The sequence below is a fragment of the Sorex araneus genome, chromosome 2, assembly GCF_027595985.1.
Source record: "Sorex araneus isolate mSorAra2 chromosome 2, mSorAra2.pri, whole genome shotgun sequence".
Lineage (NCBI taxonomy): Eukaryota > Metazoa > Chordata > Mammalia > Eulipotyphla > Soricidae > Sorex > Sorex araneus.
In genome coordinates, this window is record NC_073303.1 from 330,530,949 (window position 1) to 330,551,418 (window position 20,470).

At 38.5% G+C, this 20,470-nt stretch overlaps 1 protein-coding gene across 1 annotated transcript in view; it reads left to right on the forward strand.

The window, feature by feature from the left end:
• METTL4 (methyltransferase 4, N6-adenosine) overlaps nt 1-20,193 on the forward strand; it is a 105,730-nt gene extending 85,537 nt beyond the window's left edge. Inside the window, exon 9 of the mRNA XM_055127315.1 lies at nt 19,485-20,193. Coding sequence (XP_054983290.1) covers nt 19,485-19,492 — 8 coding nt within the window. The 3' untranslated portion in view covers nt 19,493-20,193. The remainder of the gene's footprint in view (nt 1-19,484) is intronic.
• The last annotated feature ends 277 nt before the right edge of the window (nt 20,194-20,470 follow it).

The following is a 20,470-nucleotide window of genomic DNA, read 5'->3' on the forward strand; positions in this document are numbered from 1 at the left end:
AAAATGGACTTGTGATTCTAGATTGGGCAATCAGTCTCTGTCTGGGACTTTATTAACTTTTCATGTTCTGCTGCTGCGAGTGATCCTGGTTGTGGGGGTGGGGATTGCTCCACTTGGAGGGTACTCATTAATGGGACAGTGAGAGGACGTCTGAGGAGGAGCAGATGCTCTCTCTAAAGAATGGAAGTAAGGGAATTTGAGAGAGTGAGAAAGCAGGTCTAAGTGACATTGTTTGGTCCCTTATTATTATTTTTATATCCAGTATCTTAATTTTATTTTATTATTATTTTTTATATTTTTTAAATCACTGTGAGATACAGTTAACAAAGCTTTTCTGAGTTTCAGTCATACAATGATAGATCACCCAACCGTAAACCAGTGCACATTTTCTACCACCAAGAATCCAAATATCCCCTCTTCCTGCGCCTTCCCCTGCCTCTTTGGCAGACAATCTCCCCCATACTCTCTTTTTTTTTTTTTTGCTTTTTGGGTCACACCCAGCGATGCTCAGGGGTTACTCCTGGCTTTGCACTCAGGAATTGCTCCTGGCAGTGCTTGGGGGACCATATGGGATGCTGGGGATCGAACCCGGGTCGGCCACGTGCAAGGCAAATGCCCTACCCTCTGTGCTATCGCTCCGGGCCCCCCCCCCATACTCTCTTTTGTATTGCTTGTTATAAGTAGCATAACATGATGCACAGCCTCGAGAGTGACCATGTGCTTCTGGAACTCCAAAATTCCAGATAATTGGGGACTGGAGAAATTTCTACAGCGAGCTGCTCAATGCAGAGATTCTTTTGTGTGTCTCTGGATCATGGCCACCAAGGAGCTTAAGTAGCAGCCAGAGGCAGTTTGTGGGTGTGACCTTCAGAGTCCCTTGGGGACAGGGGGATGAGAAAGACTGGCCCATCCTCTATCCCTGGAGGCTTGGAGTTTGCAGTCACTGAACCCGCTTATCTGCACTTCTCTTTAGGTTCTGGAAGTTGGTAGCCACTGGGGATTTTAGAGGGCAGGTGAAGGGACAACGCCTGCCCCAATCTGAAGCACCCTGGTGAAGTCGGCCTGGCTTAAAGTCTGGAGGCATTTCTGCAGTGAGCTGCTCGGTTCAGAGATTCTTTTGTATGTCTCTGGATCATGGCCCTTGTTTCCATGTTTTCCAGAGAAATAAACTATTGGCATATGCCCTGCGGAACACACCCACTCGTCTGCAGTGCACCATGTTGCTGGCCCTAACTGTGGTTTTTGATCTTTTTTGAGATTTATGGGTCTCTGAAATAAGGCCAATAACTGAGCCAGAGGTGGTTTGTGGGTGTGGCTTCCACATACCTAACTTGGATGTCTAATTTCTTTTTTTCCTTTTTTAATTTTTTAATATTTTATAAAGTAGTTCACTATGTTACATTACATTTAATATTCAAACACCAATCCCACCACCATTACACCTTTCTACCAACATAATTTGGATGCTTCCATCCCGAACCTCAATCCCTGTCCCAAAGCAGAATCGAAAAATATATTTTGTATTGTTTGCTATGAAAAACTGCTGAAAATGCTACAAAAATGTATCCTTAGAGGAAAGAGTGTGGAGGTTGTTGTATTTCTTTCTTTTTTTTTTTTTTTTTTTTTTTTTTGCTTTTTGGGTCACACCTGGTGATGCACAGGGGTTACTCCTGGCTCTGCACTCAGGAATTACCCCTGGCGGTGCTCAGGGGACCATATGGGATGCTGGGATTTGAACTTGGGTCAGCCGCGTGCAAGGCAAACGCCCTACCCGCTGTGCTATCGCTCCAGCCCCCGGTTGTTGTATTTCAACCAGGGACCATTAAGCCCTTCTATAAGAGATCACTAACATGTTGTTAAAGCTTGAGCCTCTGTGCTTTATATATAAATAAAGGGATTGGCATATGGGGATTTTATATATATATAAAGCTTTCTATATAAAGCACAGAGGCTCAACCTTTAACAACATGTATTATATATATGCATATATATACATATATGGTTAAAAATGTATATTTCCCTCTAAGATAGGTTGCCTCCTACTTTGAACACTATCAGATGTGGTATGGTAATATTGGAATATGGGTAGGGAGTGTGGTTCCAAGTATTGTGCAGCTGCAAATGCAGCCGCGCGGTCCAGGAATAGATTCACTTATAGACGATGCTCTGCCCGAGCATGTGGAGAGTGGCCATGCACATGGCGGCTGCTGGGTTCTGGAGGTCTTCAGCTGCCGGGGCTGGGTTCATTGTGGTGGGGAGGGGTCTCACCTGCCCCCCTCCAGGGTGCCCTGAGTGATACAGCCTGACATGGGGTCCGATTAGCCATTTAATTTCTTGGTAAACTTGGCCCCAAGTTGTTGGGGTCTGGTCAAAGGCATAATGGCAATTTTGGGCTTTCAAGAAGTCTGAAGTCACCATAAGACTGCTGATGCACTCAGGTACAGGTTGACCTGCTGGCGGCATACCCCCTGTTTGGTCCCCTAAATGAATGTGCTTAGTACCTGATCTGTTGCCATCCTTCCTAGTTTTTAGAATCTCCTTCCTGTTTCTCACTTAAAATGGACTGGTGATTCTTATCATTTTATCATTTGAAACTAAACAAATCTATGGAGTTGCAAAAGAATCAAGGAGTTAACACAACTTATAGACTTAGTCTTTATAATAAAAAATTTCAAATTATAGTATGATAACATGGTTACAATAGTGGTAATGTTTATGGTATTGATGTCCCAAGTTACTGCACCCTGTCCTCCCCCCACAACCAAAATGCCCAAGAGCATCCACCACTATCCCTAAATCCCATTTAGTCTGTCTTTTTATCCCTCCTTCCTCTGCTATTTGATAACCTGAGTTTTGTAATCTAAGGTTTAAAGATTTGTTATTGTTCTTGTCTCTCAGTGTACCATAGGAATGAAGTCTTCTCTGGTATCTGAACTTTTCAAACTTATAAACTCTTGATAGATGTTTTTTTGGGAAAACTATAGGTTTTGGTTTTGTGTGTTAATGTTTAAAAATTAATTTTTATTAAAAACACTGTAATTTACAAAGTTGTTCATTTTACAGTTGCTTCAAGCATTTAGTATTTCAACACCATAAGTGTGACCCTCCCTCTGTGAATATCCCCAGTTTCCCTCCCAATTCCAATCTTCCTCCTTTGGCACATAACAAATTTACTTTATATTGCTTATTCCAATGAAACTTTAAGAACTGGTAAATAGAATGATCAGAAAATAAACCAGCAGAGCCAATTAGTGATTACTATTGATATTGACCTATGTAAGTAAGAAAATTAAAACCATTTGATAAAATGTAATAAAATACCTATTCTCATTTACATATATATGTTTTAAACTCTAGAATCTAAAGTATGTGACATTAAATTTTATTTTATACTTGGATCTTTTCTGGCATTAGATTACTAACTAATAATTACTGGCACCCACTTGAGCAAATAGATGAACAACAAGATGACAGTGATGATGATGATGACTTGGATCTTGTTATGATAATAATCACGTCTCACCTGTTATTAATAACACTTTTCAAGGAATCTGTGTTAATATATTTTGAAGTTTACATGAAATAGGTAAGGTCTACATATATAAAATTTCCCCTACACTTTATATAAAAAGGGTTTACAGAGTTGTTCATAATGATTTGTTACAGGCATTCAATATTCCAACACCAATCTCACCACCATTACACTTTCCCTCCACCATTGTCTTAATTTTTTCCAACACCCCTTAAGCCTGCCCCATAGCAGGCCCTCAATAATTTATTTTACACTGCTTGTTATCAATGGTTTGCTAACAGAATGATCAAAAATGTTTCCTAAGAAGAAAGTGAAAATTGTATATCACCATGGAGCTGTTAAGTCCTTATATAAGAGATTACTAAGACATTGTTACAGGTTAAAGCATTCTGTGTTTATGGTTTGCTCATCAAGAATGATTGCCTTTTATGTTATATCCCAGTCAATCTGGTGTGGTACTACTGGTTTATCAGTGCTGTAGAGTTTGAGATGTTGTTCCTGGAAGTCTGGAATTTTTAATAGAGTGATACAGCTGGAGTTAAGTGTTTAACTGGGTGGTGGCATTGGGGTGCTTGAGTGATTGCCAGACTTCTGGAAGTACAGGGAGATGAGGGGGAGTAGCCCATCCCAACTTCATGAAAGCCTGGAGATTTCAGTCACAAAACCCTCATGCCTGAATTTTTCGGCAGGTTAATTTCTGTGTGGGGCTCATCCTGATGCAGTGGAGTCTAACTAGAGACACGGTGGTGATTGTGGAGTGTGGGAGCAATTGGCTGTGGGAGCTTTGTTTGGGCGGGCACTGGGATGACCTGCATCTCTCCAGGATGCCCTGTATGACTCAGCCATGCACGGTGTCCAGGAGACTCTTCTGCAACTTGTTGATCTCTTTCCAGATTTATTTATGAGTCTCTGGATTATGGCCAGTAAATGAGTTTACATGGTGTAGGGTAGTTCTGGACGTGACTCTTTGTTAGCTTTAAATCTACATGAGATAGGTTGCACTATTTAGTCAAAAGGTAATTCAATCTTTACCTGAATTAGCATCTGAAGTAAAACTGAATTACTTAGTTTTTCTTTTCTTTTTTTCTTTTTGTTGGTTTTTGGGCTACAGCCCATGGTTCTCAGTTCTTACTCCTGGGTCTTGGCTCAGGGATCACTCTTGGCAGGATTCAGGGGACCACAAGAGGTGTCACGGATGGAACTTCAGTTGGTTGTGTGCCAGGCAAATACCTTAATTGTACTATTGCTGTGGCCACTTTTTCTTGAGGAATTCAGGTTTCCTACATATAGCTTTTTGTTGATCTCCTTTTGCATTGTAATTTTCCCTGTAGTATGCTTACCATTAGAAATCAAGTTCCTGGCTTTTGTTTTGGTTTCTAGGTTAGGATTGCTGCAAAATTTATTAGGGACACTGTATACCTTTCATTTTATTTTTACCTTTAATTTTAATAATGTGACTTACAGTTTTTATAAAACAAATCTCTGTAAATAATGTAACTGAATTGTCTTGCTTATATTTATATTTACTCAGCTTTTCTTAATTTTTTTGTTTTTAATTTCTGTTTTTTTCCCCCTATCTCACTTAGTGGTCACTCCTAATGGTGCTTGGGGAACCATATGCAGTGCCAGAAACCAAGCCAGAGGTCAACAGTTGGCACCTTAATCGCTGCACCCTCTTTTCTTTCCTTAAGAAAGTTACATAACAAATAACAAAATAAGTTTTAATGGTAAATTAGTGCAAAATAAAACAATTTGAGTGATAAAAATCCTGCAAATGATATTGCTGGGAGTTTAACATGTAGAGAACTAAAATATTCCTTGAGTTGTGATGTGCATTTGTTTTATCAGTCTCAAAAGTTCATCAGTATTCCCGATCTAAAAGAAGTTGATTTCCAGATTTCCCTGAGTGTACACACTTGTAGGTGGGAGGCCTGACTTTGACCCCCATCTCTGCATGGTCTCCTGAGCATCACCTGAGAGTAGGGCCTGAGCACTGCCAGGTGGACCCCACCTCTGACAAACCAGCTGATATCCAAGACTTAAAGCATATTTAGCTTTTGAAGACATTTGTAATTAAATATTGAACTTATATTTAATTTTAACAATTAAAATATTCCCAGTTTATGACATTGGCCTTTAAGTTTATAAGAAGCATACACACACATCTGTCTTGCTATTTCTTTCTTTTTTTTTTTTTTTTTTTTTTTTTTTGCTTTTTGGGTCACACCTGGCGATGCACAGGGGTTACTCCTGGCTCTGCACTCAGGAATTACTCCTGGCGGTGCTCAGGGGACCATATGGGATGCTGGGAATTGAACCCGGGTCGGCCGCGTGCAAGGCAAACGCCCTACCCGCTGTGCTATTGCTCCAGCCCCTTGCTATTTATTTCTCAGACAAATGCCATTAAGTTCTTATTTACATATCTTTAGAATTATGTACATATCTTTGGCATATATCTTTAACTGATAAAGTAATTTATATTCTTCTTTGCTGTTATTGCATTAATAATGAGTTATATACTTGGTTGTGGTACTTGCTTGACATTGCACACTTTAGCTGTTGTGTCTGTACATAACTAGTTGTGGAGATGGAACACTTTGGTGTGATGCCAGGGATCACAAACATCAGTGTTCCTGAGAGTGCCAGGCATGTGAGCTGGTGAATGGGACAGGATGATTGACTTCATGCTTGCACTGCAGACACACTAACATTGAGCTCTTTCCAGGCCTAACATATGTCTTGTTTTACTTTAGCTGTAATAGTATTTAAGAAAATCCACAGGAGGGAAAGAGTGGCAAGAAAACAATGTTAGAGAAATGTGAGAATTAATTACATTTGCTTAATTAATTAATCATGTAACAATTGGAAACAATAGCTTCGTGCTGACTTAACATTGCTCTAAGGATTGAGAGGTATGATTCTGATTGTCTGGGATTTTGCATCTAATTAGGGAATAAGACAATACAGAAAATTAAAATTTTCTGGGAATATGGGATTCAATGTCTGGCTAGGTATGTTTTTGGATGGGGCGTGGAGAGGGTTTGCTATTTTTAGTCATACCTGGCAGTGCTCAGGCCTTACTCCTGGCTCTGAGTTCAGGGATCACTTCTGGTGGATCCTGTGTGGTGTGGGGGATCAAACCTGGGTTGACCACATGGAATGTAAGTACCCTGACTGCTGTTCTATCTCTTCGAACCTCTGATACAATAGTATTGGTAAATAGTACTGTCTCTCAGATAAGAGAGGTATATACAAAATGAATCACCTATAAAAGATCTAAAATAGACAAGGCTTTTGAATTTTTCTCTGTGTATGTCAGTATTCTGGGATGCATTGTCCCAGTTGTCCCAGTTTTTGCCTTTTCCCTTCATGTTGTTTATAGTGCTGGGAATGGGTACATGGGACCTCACACCTGGAAGAGATCTAGTGCTCACTAGACCAGACACTCCTGGCTCCTCCTCCTAGCTTTGTTGGGGTGGAGATGACAGGGGATCATACACATGCTTGTTATAGTGACCACACACTGTTCACTGGGGGAGGGGGGCATTCCTTTTTCAGTTGCTTGCTCACGCTCACCTTGGTGTATGGAGGGGGTGGTCCCCTAATCATGGTGCCCATGCATCTTTAATTACTTACTTAATTAATTTGGTTGCAACTGGTGTTGCTTAGGGTTTACTCCTGTCTCTGTGCTCAGAGGTTACATCTATGAGATTTGGGGGACTATGTGGGGTGTTGGGGATTGAACCCATGTTGATTGCATGCAGGACAAGCACCTTACCTACTGTACTATTTCTCTGTACAGTGCTCACATCTTTAGTCGCTTAAGTGTTTTCCTGGCATGGAGCTTTCACACACCTAGCTGAGCATCAGAGATCACACACAATTGTGGTGTCATGGACCCCCAAGAGCAGGCCATGAGGACCACACTTTATGTTCATAGAAGGCACCAGGGACTGAACTCATGCCTTTCCAGTTGCAAGGTTGGTGCTTTTGCCATTGAGCTATCATTGACTCCTACTTTGCTATTTTTGACTGAATCCAATTAAGACTCATTTCCTGGGTGGCTGATGTTTTGTTTTCAGTCTATCTTTTGTGGAGCATTGTTTTCTTTTAAATTTTTAATTAGTGAAGCACCGTGAGGGTACAGTTACAGATTTATACATTTTTGTGCTCATGTTTCCCCCATGTAAAGTTCGAGAACCCATCCCTTCACCAGTGCCCATTCTCCACCACTAGTAAACCCAGCATCCCTCCCACCCTCCCCAGTCCTGTCTCCCCCCACCCCACACTGCCACTATGGCAGGGTATTCCCTTTTGTTCTCTCTCTCTGATTAGGTGTTGTGGTTTGCAATAAAGGTGTTGAGTGGCCATTGTGTTCAGTCTCTAGTCGACAGTCACCCTTCCCCCGCATGACCTCTGACCACATTTTACTTGGTGTTCCCTTCTCTGAGTTGCCCAGAATGAGAGACCAGCCTCCACGCCATGGAGTCAACCTCCTGGTACTTATTTCTACTATTCTTGGGTGTTAGACTCCTAGTCTATTATTCTATATTCCACAGATGAGTGCAATTTTTCTATGTCGGTCTCTCTCTTTCTGACTCATTTCACTTAGCATGATACTTTTCATGCTGACCCACTTATATGCAAACTTCATGACCTCATTTTTTCTAACAGCTGCATAGTATTCCATTGTATATATGTACCAAAGTTTCTTCAACCAGTCATCTGTTCTAGGGCACTCGGGTTTTTTCCAGATTCTGGCTATTGTAAATATTGCTGCGATGAACATATAAGTGCAGATGTCATTTTGACTATACTTTTTTGCTTCTCTGGGATATATTCCCAGCAGTGGTATTGCTGGGTCAAATGGGAGCTCAACCTCTAGTTTTTTGAGAATCGTAGAGCATTGTTTAGAAAATTCTATACAGCAGGGAAAGGGTGAGCTAACAGATTTTCAAAAGATTTCCAAAAATTGATATGCATAGGTTGTATTTTAAAAAATTTGGTTGGCCTTTTGTTTAGGCTGATATTTGATTCTCAAAACAGAAAGTAGTATGAAGTTAGTAGCACTTTCTTAGCTTCTAATATAAAAGGCTGGTTGCCATTTACCATGCTTAGCTCCAGAGTGTCTTCGGGAAATACTGAATTTCTTTTTACCTGTGGATTCATATGTGCTTTATAGATAAGTAGTCATATATATTTGCCTTTCCTAGGAATTTTTCTAATTTGTTTTGCTTCTTCTAGGCATGGCAAGTAGCTGAGGTCTCTACTTCGTGATGTGTTTTCCAAGTAATGAATAAAGAGCTTTCCTTACACATTAGAGTATTTAGCACATAGAGATGGGATAGCCACGTAGTACAATTCTAAAGTTGAAGAGCAAGGGATGAAAGGCAGTGGGAAAATTGCCATACCTAACTTCTTAGATTTTTTTGTGTTCTTGGGAGACATGTCTGAAATGGAAGCAAATTTGTCATGTGTTTCTTTTTGGGAAAAAGGGTATGGAACAATTTCTCTAGTATAAAGACAGAGTTGTTTTTCTCTGGTCTCATTTTATTGCAAAAGAAAGTTGTTTTCTTCTTTCCTTTTGACTGTGTCTCAAAACCACTTTTTGGTGGCTGATCAAAATTGCTTTCCTTTCAGCCACTTGAAAGCTAATTCAGTTAGCCCCTCTCTCCTCAGGGCACCTAGTCCTAAATTTAAAAATCACCTAAACTGTTCTTGATGTTTATCACCACCCAGTTCTCAGACTCCCTTCTGTTTTTCTCTGAAGTTCTCTGGCTTTCTTTACAAGTTTACCTCTTTTTTCCCCTCTTCCTCCCTGACCTTTTATTTTGGTTTCCCATTTAAGAATCAACTTCTGGTCCATGGCTGATAATAAAATGTGAGTGTATCTACCATATAATTATATTTCAATCCCTCCAGGCTCTGGGAGTTTGGGATTTCCCAAATCTGTTTTGATTTGGGAAAATGATTTTAAAAAATCTTTCCACTGCAATTATTTAGTGATTCAACATTCGTAGAAGCTTCAACTTCAGAGAAGCAAATAGTTTCAACATAAGTCTAATTAAGCTTCATATTCCTCTAGTGAAGCAGTGAGAATAAATAAGCATGAGAGGCCACAATCATTTCCTCTGAAGCCCGCTTAAAACAAAATTTAAAAATGTTAATCCGATACTAATCTGCATACCTGCTTCAAGTTTGATTTGAGAAAGAATCTTGCTGCTAATATTATCACTAAAATATGTGAATCTATCTCCATAATCAACCCTATGGGATGGAGCATAGATTTAATATGACTTTGGTGCTTATATGTTTCTAGTACATTGATTAATACTGTCTCTCAAGTGGAAATCAGTCAGGGGTAATCTGTCAGAGGACTATGTTCTGCAAATTTCAAGTGAACCAATCTGTGTAAAAATCTTATGACTAAGGGAGAGTTGATGAATAATACCACAATTAAACTTGTCTTGTGAATTGAAGAATGGGGCAAAGGATAATGAACATATTGAAATGATTCTACATGTTTTATTCATGACATAGCTGTAATTAAAACAGATCCTGAAGGTAAATTTATATGTACTAATATAATGGTTTTAAAAAAGCAGAATGTTAATAAATATCTACAGGGCATATTTCCCAAGAAAAGAATGTGAAAGTTTGACTTGTTTTGCTTCCTTAGAAGTTGTTTATCAGAAATTAGAGATTGAGTGTACCACAAGCCATATTTGTAAGGAAATTCATTTATGAATTTAACAAATATAACAAATGCATTTATAATTCAATATTAATTTTTTATTGAATCATCGTGAGATACATTAATAAGCTTTCACGTTTGAGTATCAATCATACAATAATCAAACATCCATCCCTCCACCAGTACACATTCTCCACCACCAATGTCCCCAGTATACCCCCCTTTCCCACTCTCCCCATGCTTCCATGACAGACAATTTCCCCCATACTCTCTCTACTTTTGGGCATTATAGTTTGGAATATAGATACTGAGAGGTTAGATCCTTTATCTACTTTCAGCACGCATCTCTCATCCCGAATGATTCCTCCGACCATCATTGTCTTAGTGATCCCTTCTCTATTCCAGCTGCCTTCTCCCCCAGCTCATAAGACGAGCTTCCAACAATGGGGTGATATTCCTGGCCCTTGTGTCTACTGTCCTTGGGTGTCAGTCTCATTTCAATATTAACTTTTAAAGTATCTGATCAATCTGTGTAAATAAAGTTCTTTTTCTTTTGCCATAGATTGTCTCAGTGTGCTTGATTAAGTGAATATCTGTTACAATAGATTTACCTTTTGCTGCTAGTTGATCTTTCTGTGTTATTGTTTTTGCTTATTGAGCTTATCTGGCTTTTTTGCTCCATTCTCACATAATTTGCAAATGGACTGTTAGTATTGTTGGATTTACACTCTAGGAGCTCTAGGATCCAGAGAAATGGGATGGTTCTTAGGCTTCTCCTTCATTCTCCCCCGCCCTGCTCCAGGAGGTCCCAGAGTTTTCAGCCCTAAAACCAGTTTGTCAAGTGAATTTCATCAGCTTCTGAGATTATTCAGGAAGCCGGATCGTTTACTTGGCTGTGGGATATGAATGTGCTACTGGTGTTTCTGGCAGTAGGTGCCGTGGTTGTCTGCTCCCACTCCAAGATGGCCGCAGAATTTTCAGCCCAAAGACTGGTGTACCTGAAAGTTTCATTGGCTTGGTATCTCTTCCAAGATTAGTTCTGAAACAGTGAAGCTGCATCATTTGTATGGCGGGGGCTGTGGGGTGTGAGTGCAGCTGTTCGATTTCTGGAAAGTGGAACTTGGCTCATAGTTTTCAGCCTGAAGATTGCTGTACCTGTGAATTTCACTGGCTTGGAAACTCTTCTGGGATTAGTTGTGAGGCTGTGAAGCTAGGCCGTTCACATGGCAGAGGCTGTGGGATGTCTAAATTACTTTGTCTTAAAAGAATATTTTGAGATTTAATATTTCAGCAGTTATTTAACTATGCTGATTTGTATGTGATGGAACAGGAACCTTCACTCTCAGTGGAATTGTAATTGGTTCAGCCTTTGTAGAAAACAATATGGAGACTTCTTTTTTTTTAAATTTATTTAATGTATGTATGTAATGGATTCCCATGAGGTACAGTTACAGACTTACAAACTTTTGTGGTTAAGTTTCAGTCATACAATGTTCAAATACCCACCCCTCCACCAGTGCCCATTCTCTGCCACCAACGACCCCAGTGTGCCTCCTCTTCCCCCACACCACATACCCCCATCTCACCCCAATTCTATTGCAGGTCATACCCTTTTGCTCTCTCTCTCTCTCTAATTTTGGGTGTTGTGGTTTGCAATAAAGGTATTGAGTGGCCATCATGGTTGGTCTATAGTCTATTTTCAGAACGCATCTCCCATCCCAAGCGAGTCCTCCTAGCACCCTTTACTTGGTGGTCCCTTATCTATCTGAGCTGCTTTTTCCCCCAGCATGTGAGGCCAGCTTCCAAGCTGTGGAGCAATCCTCCTGGTGATTATCTCTACTATTCTTGGGTGTTAGTCTCCCTTTCTGTTACTTTATTTTCCACAAATGAGTGCAGTCTTCCTATGTCTGTCCCTCTTTTTCTGATTCATTTCACTTTACATGATACTTTAATATGGAGACTTCTTAATCTAAGTGTCCAACAAGTGAATGTCTAAAGAAATTATCATCTCTTTTTCTCTTCTCTTTCTCTCTCTCTCATACACAAAGAGTAATATTGTTCTGCTATAAGAAAAGACCAAATCTTACCTTTTGCTACAATATGGATGGGATTAGAGGGCTGTGGTGCTACATATACTAACTCATAAGGAGAAAGACAACTACTGGTGGGTCTTATTCATGCGGTATATAAAGAAACAAAGCAAGAGAATAGAAAATGTTTAATGAGAATCAAGTTGTAGATTATGGTCACAAAATTTAGGTTACCAAATGGGGGCAGTAGAAGATGTGAAGGGTTATATGGACATTGTGGGTAGCAACATTGTACCCGTAAAACATAAGCATTTACACTCTTGTACTAATAATACCTCAATAACAAAACAAAGCAAAACCAACCAAACAAAAAGACTATAGCAAAACAAAGCAAAGAAAAAAAATAACTCAACAGTTACTGTCAACAACAACTCAAAGTTACATGACTGTTGCAGTTGGGTTTATCTTAAAAATTAACTCATAATAATTTACTTCTGCAAGATATAAAAGTTTATAAAATATTGTTATTATATCAATGTTGGAATGATAGCACAGCAGGTAGGGCGTTTGCCTTGCACATGGCTGACTGGGTTTGATTCCTCTGTCCCTCTCAGAGAGCCCAGCAAGCTACTGAGAGTATCTCGCTCACTAGGCAGAGCCTGGCAAACTACCCATAACGTATTCAATATGCCAAAAACAGTAACAACAAGTCTCACAATGGAGACGTTTCTGGTTTCCCACTCAAGCAAATTGATGAGCAACAGGATGACAGTGATACAGTGATTCTGTCAATCAGTTTAAAATACTTTGAGGAGGGATACTGGAAACATTGGTGGAGGAGAATGGGCACTGGTGGACGGGTGGGTAAACGAGCACTGTATGACTGAAATGCAAACATGAAAGTTCACAAGTTTGTAACTGTACCTGATGAGGATTCACTAATAAAAAATTTTAATAAATAGTTTGAGCCATCTCAAGATAATCATGAGATAGGAATAAATATTACTATTTTACAAATGAGGAAAAAAGGTAAATGATATGTTTCATAGCCTTTTATTTGTAGATTATATGTAAGTAAAGGCTGGTTTTCAGTTATTTACTAAATGAATCATTAACTAAATTTTGATTTTCACAAAGCAAACTTACAGGTAAGAGTTCTCTAATTCGTTTTATTAACAGCTACTACTATGTAGTTCCTTGCAAGTTTGCAAAACTGTTCCTGCATTTGTTCCTGTGAGAACAAATTGCAACTGCTACAATATCAAGGAGAAATAGTTAGCTGTATCCCTAAATCATCCTTGGTTTCTTTATCAATGTTTTCCTTTAAGCTGGTACTTTCTCCACTTCATAATTATAAATTAATGTTAGAGTACTGTGAATTGTTTGGTTAACTTGATGGTATGGGCTGTTGCATATTGGCAGCAACTGAATTATTTGTTCTTACTTTTCATGGTAAATAGGCTTAAGGCGACTTCTGAAGAAATATCACAGTTTTGTTGGGCAGAGTCACCATTAAGTTCGATATGTGAAATGTATAAAAGCAATACTCTACTTTCTCCACTGAAGTTGTGATTTGTTACACATGCCTCAAAGTCTACACTTATAAGGGATCTTAGAGATTTCCCAAACCAATTTCTTTATAATTATTATTTTTTGAAAGAAAAATGAGCCACAGAAAAGTGAAGTGATTTGTTTCAGACCACAGAGGCTGAGAAAAGAAACAGTGATTCAAGGTTCCCAATGCTCAGCTTAGGGCATCTTTGTTATTTTAATTATATTTATTTATGTAGGAACTACATTGTTCAAACTTTAAAAGTTGCACAAGGCTTATAGTGAAAATCTCCTTTCCATTTTTTTCTTTAGGCTTCCATCTCCCCTCTCTGGGAACAAACAATACCATTTTATAGACAGTCTCCCAGAAGTATTGTATACAGATGCAAATAAATCACTGTGGATAGGTCTCTTATCTATTACGCTCTGCACAGTTTTGTATCTTGTGTTTATGTGTGATTTAGCCTCAGCATTTATTTATTTATTTATTTTTTATTGCTCTGGAATGTTTATTGAGACACTGTGATTTACAAAGTTGTTCCTAGTAGAGTTATAGGCATACGGCATTACAGTACCAATTCCGCCACCAATGTCCCCTTTTTTCCACCAATATCCCCAAGTTTCTTCCCTTCTCCAGCCTACCCCTTTGGCAATCATATAATACATTTATTTCAAATTACTTTTTCCAATAAAACATAAAGAAATGTCAAATAGAATAACCAGAAAATAAATCAATAACACTAAACTTGTGATGATGAAAAAAAAATTGGGAGTATTCAAGAAATTTTTTTCAAGTTAAAATATATAAAATATGATTCATAAAAATAAAAATATATAAATACCTTTGATTGAATAATAATTATGCATCTAATATTTTATACTTTAATTTGATATACCTAAGAAAATCACAAGATAAATGTGCAATGTCCTTTTATAGTACTGTATCGCACACCTACTTATGAATTGACTAATAGTAATAAAACTCTCGTTTTACAAGGAATAATGACTGATTATTTAAGTGAGTCTCAGCATTTAGAATGTCTTCATTTGATTACCAAAAAGCATCCTCAATTTGTTACTTTAGAGATTTTCATTCATGCTTATATTATAATTTGTTTAACTCGTTATCTGTTGATGGGCCAATAACTTGTTACCAGTTTTTTTCTTTACCAAACTATAGTGAACTATAGTGAATTGCTGTACATATGTTATTTTTCATGTTTAAATATATTTAAAGAATAAATAGAAAGTGAATTTTCTGTGATTATTAGCAAATTACCTAATGTAATTAAAAAATCAAACTTCATGGAGACTGAGTCCATTTATATTCTCACTAGAAATGTGTATTGTCTGTTTCTCAGACATTTGTCAACACAATATCTTGAACTTCTTAATCATTACCTACCTAATAGATGAAAAATGGTTGCTGAGTGTTGTTTTAATGTTTATTTTTCTAATTTTGAGTGAGGTTGTACATAATTTCATTTGTTCCAGAGCCATTTTGTATTTATGCAAATTGTTCATGTAGTTGGTCATTTTCTCAATGCTTTGTGGGTTTTAGCATCATTTGAAATTCTTTATAAGTGAATAGATTTGGTACACTATCTGATGATTTCTTATTAGCTCTTATTATGTACCCACATTTGACTAGACTATTCTTACCTTTGAGAAAGATATAGAAATTAACTTTGAATATGTACATGTATTGGGGCTGGAGCAACAGCATAGCGGGTGGGGCGTTTGCCTTGTACGCAGCTGACCCGGGTTCGATTCCCAGCATACCATATGGTTCCCTGAGGACTGCCAGGGGTAATCCCTGAGTGCAGAGCCAGGAGTAACCCCTGTGCATCGCTGGGTATGACCCAAAAAAGCAAAAAAAAAAAATGTACATGTATTGAGGTTTGGAGTCTTCCTTGAATTCATCTGAAATGATTGAGAAATCATCACAAGGAAATCTATATAAAAGCACATTATAGTAAACGTCTCTGGTGAAGCTGCTGTGGGCCCATACCAGGAGAAGCTTTAAGTTATGTTCCACAAAAGGGGAGACATTATTGCTGAAAAATCTGCAGATATCTGGAAAAAGAAATTATTTTTCCAAGGAAATTGTTCATTTTCTGTTATCCCGTTGCTCAATTTTTTTGCTAGTTTTTTGGGCTGTACTCAGGGTTTACTCCTGGCACTGCATTCAGGAATCACTTCTGGCAAGTTCGGGGGACCACATAAGGTGTCCAGGATTGAACCCAGGTCAGTAGTGTGCAAGGCAAGCACCCTTCCTGCTATTCTGTCACTCCAGCACCTAAGAAATTAAATTTTTATACTATAGTTTTATTTAGAACATACTACATAGAAACAAAAGACCCATCTTTATTGTTTAAGAGATTTTAATAAAAATTATTCAAGTGTTATCCACAAATGACACAAGATATGATGAGGAAAATCACGTACATAAAGAAAATTGACAGTAATAAATGATTCTAACATCTGATTATCTAACTTAAGTAGTACTTAGACCCATAGGTTTTTTTGTCAAATAGCTAATGGTTTCCATAGAAAAATCAGTACTTTAACTAACATCAGTTAAAGATTTACCAATCAGTTTTCAAAGAGGAGATGTGAGTTTCTCTTGATGACAACTGGACAACTATCAAAGATTACTGACAGATTCTATTAGTAGCATCAGTGCATCAGGACAATAATGCATTTCTTATAGTGCATGAGTGGCATGAGAGATATAACATATTGATGGCACTAGTACCAAAAGACCAAAACATTATTGATACCAATATATTAATGACATCATTGTACCCATTCATGAGAGCATCAGTGCATGATGAGTGCATGGATCTCATCAGGGGAGAAGCTACAGCACATAGAAAAGCTTTAATTTATTTAAGTAAATCTATTCTCTTTAAGGGATGCTTTAATTTTTTAATAATATGGCCATGTGAAACCTACTTCAAAGTCCTTCAAAGAATGTAACTGTGTTCCATATTTTACAAATCTCAGCTTGTCTTTTCTCTGGAAAGTCTGGAAAGTTTCTTTGATCCTTATGAATGGTTAACTCCCCCTGATAGGCACTACCAAAGCAGACTGGACTTCCCCATCATCACACAGTTTACTTTGTATTTAATTGTCTCTCAGTTTTCTGTTTTTCTGTGTATACTTACATCTCCAAAGGCTGGGACCATCTCAATTTTGTATAATACTTTCCTCCAGCATTTACTCTTTAAGTACTATGTATAAAGTACTATGTATAAATGTATGAATGCATTTGACTTATAATTAATATGAATAGTATGTTATGATTTGGTATAAAGATAAATCAATTTAAATTACACATACAATCATTTTTTGAGTTTATAGTTTTAAATGAAAGTGGTGCATATTCCATCATACCCCTGCAGTGATGACCATTTTTTAAAGAAATATTATTGAATTACTGTGAGATAGTTACAAGCTTTCATGTTTGGGTTACAATCACATAATGATCAAACACCCAGTGTTTGCACTGTCCACCAGTGCACAGTTCCCACCACGAAAATCCCGGGTATATCCCCCATTTCCCACCCTCCCCCTGCCTCCGTGGCAGACAATATTCCCCATACTCTCTCTCTACTTTTGGGCATTATGACTTGCAACACAGACACTGAGAGGTCATCATGCTTGTTTCATTATCTACTTTCAGCATGCAACTCCGATCCCAACTGATTCCTCCAACCATCATTTTCTTAGTGAATGATGACCTTCTATAATATGAATTAGTTGGAACAAGGAAATCTCAAACTAATATTTATAGTATTTGTAGGTGTGGATTTACTACTATTTGATAGTCAGTTGTACTTAGTGGCTTTTCTTTTGTCCTGACTCATCTTATTTTATTTTGGGATCACACCTGGTGGAGCTCAGGGGCTCTCCCCAGTCCCCATGGTTACGGGTCACTCCCTGTGATGCTCAGGGGATCGTGCAACCTGGAGGACTGAACTTAGGGCTCCCGAGTGGAAAGCATATGCTCAGCCCCCTGAACCACCTTCCCAGCTCACAGGACTATATTTTTTATAATATAATATTAAAGTAGGATGTTATGTTTGATGATGAAAATGGAAATATATTCTGATATTTATATTATGGTAAAATATTTAAAAATATAGAAAAAATCTGATACTGATACCTGGATCTTGTTGCACTTTTTGGATATTTTTGAAATTTGCCATCTTAGTTAGCCCATGGGCAGGACTAAAGTTGAAGGTCAATCAATCTCTTCAGTTAGCTCTTTTATGTAGTCTTCCTGTTCAATATGCTGCTTAAAGAATTTATTAAATAACTATGCCAATGGATGAAAGATATGAGAAAGAATATTATCTCAGGAAAACAAAGTATGAAACTGCAACATATAATATAAATAAAAAATATGTGTTTATGGTTATCAGAATGCGGTTTTTAGCTAGCCTAGAACCCAATTGTTCTTTAATATTTCAACGTGATATTGAAAGTCTTGGGAGTATTTTATTTCCCTTAAATTTGTTTTTCATTATTGGTAAAATCATGAATTTTGCTCTTTTTCTCATTCAGAGCCTGAGTCATGAACACGTTTCCTTTTCCAGTAACATTATTATAGGATCACGATGAAATGAATGTCAGAAAAAACAGGACTTCAGTAAATAGAATTTCTAGAATCTCATATCAAGGAGTAACCACAAGGGGTTTAAAGAAAATATAAGTTTATGGTATTATGGAGAGGGGTAGGTACATGGGGAGAGAGGTGTTCTGAAAAGAAGGAAGGAATGGAATGAACCTAAAATTCTTTTTTGTTTTACTTTTCTGTACTATCATTGTAAATTGATCCTCACTATTCTTCAGGTGATTGAATCTTGCTTAGAGGGGAGGAGTGCTTGGATGAGACAGAGCTTCACGAAATGCTTAACTGAAGATGTGCTTATATCTAAGCCTGAGGGCAGAGTCTGAGAAAAGAATTTGTGTGCAGGCTGGGAAAGGGAAAAGCCAATTCAGGCATCTAGTATTGGGCTATTTACTGCAACAGATAAGTAAAGAATATCTATTCGACTGGATTCTTCCAGGAGCCATGAGGAATGCATTTATGACTCGTGTTCACTGAATGGCAGAGGAAGGTGGCGTATATTCATAGACTCCCATCCTACATGGCTCCACAGAGGTTGCACTGAGTATAATTTACTAAGGTGTCTAGATTGCACAGTCATGGGTGCTACGGGGTCAAAGAAGCTGTAGGGACAGGAAGGGAGAGATACTGGGGTAGTGGAGAGAAGACGGGCTCTGTGACTATATAATCTGTACTAGTACACAGGGTTCTTTGGGTTTGGTTTAATTCACTGTGTCACTGTCTTGAAATTCCTAGTAAGTTTTGGAGACTTTTAAAATTTTGTACAGATTTTACAAATTATGTGACTTTTGTTTGTTTGGGGCCATACCAGGTAGTGCTCAGGGCTGACTCTTGGCTCTGAACCGAGGAACTGTTCCTATCGATACTCAGGAATCATATGGGATGTCGGCTGTTTTCGAGGCAATGCCATATCCACTGTACTTTTGCTCTGGTCTCCACCTCTTCCCATATTTTGACACTGAAAACTTTATATGTGTTTCTGGGGAGATGTAGGAACTCTGCCAACATCTTAAATTTTTTGTTATTTCTTTTTTTTAGGTGAGTGAAGGGAGAAGACAGAAGTCAGAGGTCAAGCTGCAGAGATACTGCAAGGTTTTAGGCACTGGCCTTGCACTACAGCTCACCTTGGTTCCATCCCCAGCCATACATGGTTCCTTAAGCCCTGCAAGGAATGAGCCTTAAGTACAGAGCTAGGAGTAAGCCCTGAGTACTGCTGACTATATCCCCCAAACAAGTTAGATGTGCCCCAGGAGAAGAGATATTTGTTGAAGATATCTTCAACAAGAGAAAAGTTGAAGCTAGGGCCGGAGCTGTAGTACGGTGGGTGGGCATTTACCTGGCATACGGCTGACCCTGGTTCGATCCTCGGCATCCCATATAATCACTGAGCACCGCCAGGAGTAATTCCTGAGTGCAGAGACAGGAGTAACCCCGAGCATTCCGGGTGTGACCCAAAAAGATGAAAAAAAAAACCCAAACAAACCCAAAACCCAAAACCTGAACTATTTATTTATTTACAATTTCCAATGTGAGAGCACATAGAGTCCTTCTGGTCTCTTAGAAGGCAGAGAGAAAGGTGAGGCATCGTATAATCAACTGTTCTGCTTTTCCGTTTGATTGGTGGATTCCAAACCCTATGCAAAGAGAACTCTCTATCCATCTCCCACTTAGCTACTGTGAACCAGCTGTCAGTTCTCTCCCCACTGGGGCAGCACTGTCACAGTGTTGGAAGGCAGATAAAAGTCATTACTCTGAAGCATTCTCCACCTAAAGCGTGAAACAGCACTCTTTTTTCTCATTTTAAAATTTTCCTCTGAAAATCATATACAGGCCATCCTGTATATGATTTTCCTTTTCTCAAGGGAACATCCTTTTCTCAAGGGAACACTCAGAAGTAGAAGTTCCAGACCAGAAATCCAGGTGTGGCTGATTTCAAGGAATAAAGACCATGAGGATAAGGATATGCTTGAGGGTACCATAGTCTGGTTTGTCCGTGTCAGCCCTGATTTATACCTGTGAACACG